The 5823-nt window shown below is 53.0% G+C and overlaps 1 protein-coding gene across 1 annotated transcript in view; it reads left to right on the top strand.

The window, feature by feature from the left end:
• Nucleotides 1–5823, top strand: part of MTMR7 (myotubularin related protein 7) — a 55203-nt gene that overhangs the window by 16799 nt on the left and 32581 nt on the right. The window contains exon 4 of the mRNA XM_015565111.1: nucleotides 1716–1844. Coding sequence (XP_015420597.1) covers nucleotides 1716–1844 — 129 coding nt within the window. The remainder of the gene's footprint in view (nucleotides 1–1715; nucleotides 1845–5823) is intronic.

The following is a 5823-nucleotide window of genomic DNA, read 5'->3' as shown; positions in this document are numbered from 1 at the left end:
TGTCTTACTATGGTTGCAAATACCAAAAATTTCTATATGTGACACGGCACCAGAGTTAAGTTAGGGTTTTTCAAAATGCTGACACGCGAGCTCCATAGGTTCGCCATCACTGGGCTAGAGCGTCAGTACCAGAGCCCACGTTCAGGTCTGGTGATTTCCCTAAAATGTCTTGGACAAGATGCCGAACTTACATTTGGGGCCCTTTTTCCTTCTCCTGCTCAGTGTTGTTCTCCAAGCTGGTGACAAAGGCGGCGCAGGCAGGCGAGGGAAGGGTCGTCAGGGAGCGGGGTGTGAGCTTCGCGGGCTCGGATCTCACTTCAGTCCCATCTTTCAGTGTGGAAGGCGGGGTGTGGGGGGATGACGGACAGAGGACACGCGGATAGAGCACTAACACTGCTGCTGTCCTGGCTCGAGGGGTCCTCTTGAAACGCCAGGAAGGTGCTTGGCTTCCAGGAAATAGCCACTTGCTGTGGCCAAGCCCACGAATGGCCTCCAGAGCCGTCTTCACTTTGGCAAGAGATTGGCTGGCTGGTGTCGAAGCACAGGGTGTCCAGCAGCAGACACACCGGCTGCTGCTACCGCCGCCGCCTCTGACACTTCGTCAGACCCGGTGGCTTCTGGTCCTTTGTCAGGGTGCCACCTGGTTTCATCCTTATACCAGCCCCGTGGGGCACTGTTTCTGTCTCAGTCAGTTTTAGAGATCAGAAACCAGAGTGCTCAGTGTAGTGGGGCTCCCAGAGGTCGTGAGGTCGGCAGGTCAGAGCCAGGTCCTAGAGCGCGGATTTCCGATGGCACTGCCGGACCCTTCGAAGGTGCCAGTCTCCACAGTGGGAATCACTGCCGGGCTGCACAGAGCGAGCAAATCGTTTCTTATAAAGTGGGCACATGAGAAACAAAAATAAAGCTGCTATATTGTGCGGGGGGCCAGAAGTCCTCATGAGCTGGAAGCTGGGGTGGGGGTGGGGGGTGAAGGATGGGGAGGATTCTTGAAGGAGGTGGCATGAGGCTGGCCCTGAAGAATGGATGAGATGTGGGAAGGTCGAAGGGAGGAGTATTGAGGGAGGCCTCGGGGGCAAGACTGCACGCAGTGTGTGCTGGGGACAGAGACCAGACAGCACTGTTGTACTTGCATTTCCCACAGTCAGACTCTTTCTTTCTATTTATTGATTGATTTTAGAGAGAGAGGAGGGGAAAGAGAGAGAGAACGAGAGAAACATCGATTTGTTGTTCCACTTATTTACGCATTCATTGGTCGATTCTTGTATGTGCCCTGACCAGGGATTGAACTCACAACCTTGTTGCATTGGGCTGCTGCCCTAACCTACTGCACTACCCAGCCAGGGCCAGGGGAGGCTGTCTTTCAAGCAGGGCAGGCAGCTAAGGTGTTCTCAGCTGCCAGGATGCAGAATTGCCATGGGTCCCTTTCGATGGAAGAACTGCTCGCTTGCCACTGCCTCGCCTCCCCCCAGAGCCCTGGGAGGGGACCGTGCACAAGGCGGGGTGCTCAAGAGCGTCTTGCTTCCCTTCGCTCTGCTGTCGTAGCCGCAGCAGCCCTTCATCTCTCTGCAGTGGCTTTGGGTTTCCTCACAGTGGCCTCCCCTGTGACTTTTCCGTAGACCCCCACCTGTAAGTCCAGCAAAGGGAACTTGAACTTCTCATGGCGGTTTGCAGAGTGTGACTGGTGGCTTAAAAATCCGCTGTGTTTTCTGCAACAGGTTTGTGACTCCTACCCGACCGAGCTGTACGTTCCCAAATCGGCCACAGCACACATCATCCTGGGGAGTTCCAAGTTCCGGAGCAGACGGCGGTTTCCTGCCCTTTCCTACTACAGTAAAGAGAACCACGTAAGTCCCCGGGCATGCCTTTGTTCTGCGCCCTGCTTTGCCTGTGTTATCAGCAGGCATTCCTCGTGCCTGTGTTTGAATTCTTCTCAGAGGCATGTGGGTATGGCTGTGTGTGGTACGACACAACACAGCTGTGCTGGGACCCTTAGCTCATTGCGATTATTTGACAATAAGATAATGGAACGGAGTCAGAAAATGCCTAAACTTAACCATTTGAGTGAGTGGTGGGGTGGGGTGCTAGGCTTGCTCACACAGACCCTTTGCAAGGCCTCTCTTTGAAAAGCCCCCCAAATCCACTGTCCCTTCTTCTTCTTTTTAATGGCGCATTTTTGGAATGTCTCCCACATAAGAAATATTTGTTTATGGAGAGTGGGTTTATTTTTTAATTAATTAATTTTATTTTAATCCTCACCCGAGGATATTTTTCCATTGATTTTTAGAGAGAATGGAAGAGAGAGGGAAAGACAGAGAGAAACATCAATGTGAGAGAAACTCATCGATTGGTTGCCTCTTGCATGCGCCCCAACCAGGGCCGGGGCCGGGGAGGAGCCTGCAACCGAGGTACATGCCCTTGACCAGAATCAAACCCGGACCCTTTGGTCTGCAGTCTGATGCTCTGTGCACTGAGCCAAACCAGCTCGGGCAAGAGTGGGTTTATCTTTTAACACTATTTGTAAGTGCTAAATTAGGCGTGTCTGCCACCAACAGAACCATACGACAGTGGCTTAAACAGGATAGAACTTTGTTTTTTCTCACCTAAAACTCTGAAGGTGAGCAGTCCAGGCCTGACGGTGTGGCTCTCCACCACTTACCTGTCAGGGACCCGAGCCCCTTGCACCTGTCTGGGCTGCCATGGGGGGCTTGGCCTCACCGTATTGTATGAGATGACTTTAGTACCAGCTGTCACCTCCACGTGGTGCCTTCACAGCTTTGGGGGGACGGTTTCTGAAACGGTCACGTGACACTTCTGCTCACATCCGTTGGCCAGAACTGCCCAGGACAGGTGAGAAAATACCGTCTGTGGGTAACCATATGAACAACCAAAAACTGGTTCCATTTCTGCGGAGGACAAGAGACAGATTTGGGAAGATGAGAATGGTTTTGCCACCCACTTTAGAAGCTGTTTGACGGTAGCCAGGTGCAAAAGGTGGGTTTTCCAGCTAGATAATGTCTGTGGGCTCAACACCAAGTGAGTCTGTAGACCACGCACGTCAAACTCGTGGCCCGTGGGCCACATGCCTCGTTTATTTGGCCCATGTTAGCCTTTGAGTTTGACATGCTTGCTGTAGACAGTTGCAGCAGGTGTGTGTTTCTAGCAGGGAGCTGTTACCGTGGAACGATAGAGCCCTGATCCTGCTGGTGTGAGTGTGTGTGTGTGTGTGTGTGTGTGTGAGAGAGTGTGTGTGTGTGTGAGAGAGAGAGAGAGAGTGTGTGTGAGTGTGTGTGACATGCGTGCACCTGCAGGCAGGGAGGAGGGCAGGGTCCCAGAGGTTCTAGAGGGAGGCTTTTCCAAAGTTGCCTCGAGCTGTTTCCAGAGCAAGCAGCAGCCTCCTGTGTTGCCCGCTTTAAAGGAAAACATTCACTTAGCTGTGTAAGTCCTGTTAGTTGAAAGGACATAAGTGATCGTATTTTTAGTTACACTCACTGCTCTGAACTGGGGTCTAAAGATGGCAAGTATTTTATTAATGTCCCTCTTAGTTCACTCCAAAGATAGTTCAGCCTTTACAGAACTGGCGCAATGGTGAGAGGCAAAGGGAAATATGAATCCTTTTTGTAAAACAAAAAAATGGAACGAATAGGGAAGTGTACGATGTTGTACTTGAAATTAGGATGCCAGCAGCATTTACCTGTTTCTTTGTTTGTTTGTTTGTTTGTAGCATCCATTGATAGAGAAACAAGAGGGGGGGTCTTCTATTCTTTTATTGTGAGGGGTAGGGATGCGCTGGGTACTTAAAAAGTGAGCGTAGTGCTGTCCGACTGCTTTTTTTCCCCTGTGCTGAGATTCTTGGAGAAGGGTGAGCATTATGAAGGGCAAGTGTGGAATGTCTCAGGATAGGATCGAATTGCTCACAGTTCGACCGCAGAGTCCTGCTTCCCCTGCCGCCCAGACCCTCACCGCTCCCCGGACCCTCACCACTCCTGGGACCCTCACCGCTCCCTGGGTGCCCCCGGGTGCTGCCCTTTAGGTGCGGTGCGTGCACCCTTGGACAGATTCTCACCATTTAAATGTTTCCCTCCCCGTCGAACTCCTCTGCGAGAACCTAAGAAACTGCCCAGTGGCAGCTGCCCTTAACTCTTTCGCCCAGAGCAAGTATCGGGTAAAGGCCGCTCAGAGGTGCTCCCTGCAGCCAGCATTCCCTGCGCCCGACCCCCCAAAGGTGGGAGAAACAGCCCCCAGACAAGCTCCGTGAAAGCCAGGTGTGGGGACTGCCTCCCACCCATTGGAGGTACCTGCCCTTAACCCCCTTTGGTTCCTCTGTCAGATCCCCTTCCCCCTGGCCTCCCCCAAGCTGGCTATCCTCATCCATGTTCAGACCCTCCCTCCTTGCCTCCCTCCTCCTCCTCACGGGCCATTGGACTTGTGCTGCCAGTGACTCGAGCTGAAAGGCGATGCCATTTGCTTAGAGTCACACAGCTAGGAATGTTAGAGCAGAGGCAACAAACACAGACAGCCAGGGACTGTGTGGAGGAGGCTGGTCGAGGGGCCCCAGAGTCAGGCCAGCAGGGAAACACGACGGTGGGGTGGAGGCGGGGGACGAGTGGGGGGCACACGGAGAAGTGTGAGTCTGGGAGGACTTTCTAAAGGAGACAGCCACCACCTGCAGGAGGGGCCACATGAAGACTACAGCATGACCTCAGAGCCCGGCTGTCTCTCCTCCCAGCATCCCCAGTCCTCCAGCAGCTGCTAGAAAAATGCACGGTTCAGGTTTGGCACCCCAACCTGCAGGGTGAGATCCTCTGTTTCCACAGCAACCGTATCCTTAACAGCATCCAATAAAGACACTATTTGGCTGCAGTGGAAAAAAAAAAGATTTAAGCTGGAGCAGCCGGGCCGGCCGTTGCCGCTCCTTCCCACTCTCCCTCCCTGGCTGCAGGCCGGAGTTCCTGGAGCCACCTCGGCTCCGGGTCTGTTACAGAAGCTGCCCCGCTACGTGTCTGGCCGCTCTGCGCTGTGGTCCTGCCATGGGTCCGGGGTCCGCGCCGGAGGGTGGCAGAGTTAGCGAGGAGCATCCGCCTTCCAGAGGAGCCAAGCTCCCGTTTTATGGAGAAACCGAAACCCTGGCTCAGGCGCCCTGGACTGAGCTTCGGGACAGTTAAGCCGCCTGGACTCAGAGCCGGATGCCTTTTCCTGGAGAGCCTGCCGCGTGGCGCTCTGAGCAGGCTCCTCCGGCTGTTCTCAGTTACGTTTCCCACAGACCCCACGCTCTACCCTCCGCACAGGGGGGCGCACGCCCTCAGTGTAGATCATTTGAGCCATTCCTGTATTGATTGTACCTGGTGATTCCAGCTTAATTTAAATATTAAAATAGAATCTAAATCCATAAAAGGAACTTTGCCACAAAAACACAAGGTTTTTTTTAGCGGTGAGGCTGTGCCTATACTGGCCTATTAATAACATGGGAAATGTTTAGGCTGTTACACATTTTATCGCACAATACAATATGCTCTGTTAGAATTGAAGACTAGGAAGGTTGCAGAAGAGAAGGCAGGTTGAGTCCAAAGACACCCCTTGCTTCCATCTCACCTCACCTGGGTGAGCCTCGTGCCCGCTGCCCGCCGGGGCCCACGCCAGCGGCAGCCTGGGCTCGCCTCACACTCAGAAGCCCCTCATCAGGATTAAACGTGGTCTTGAGTATTTGTGAAGTTTCTAAACGGGCTAGGAAAAAATGATGGCATGCATATTAAAACCTTTTGTTACTAGTCTTGCCATGAGCAGGGTCCTGTCCATTGTAGGGGTAGAGGTATTTCTTCTATTTCT

Source organism: Myotis davidii, unplaced genomic scaffold, assembly GCF_000327345.1.
Source record: "Myotis davidii unplaced genomic scaffold, ASM32734v1 scaffold71, whole genome shotgun sequence".
Taxonomy (NCBI): domain Eukaryota; kingdom Metazoa; phylum Chordata; class Mammalia; order Chiroptera; family Vespertilionidae; genus Myotis; species Myotis davidii.
The sequence above is the reverse complement of the archived record's forward strand: the minus strand, read 5'-3'. Positions and strand labels throughout refer to the sequence as shown.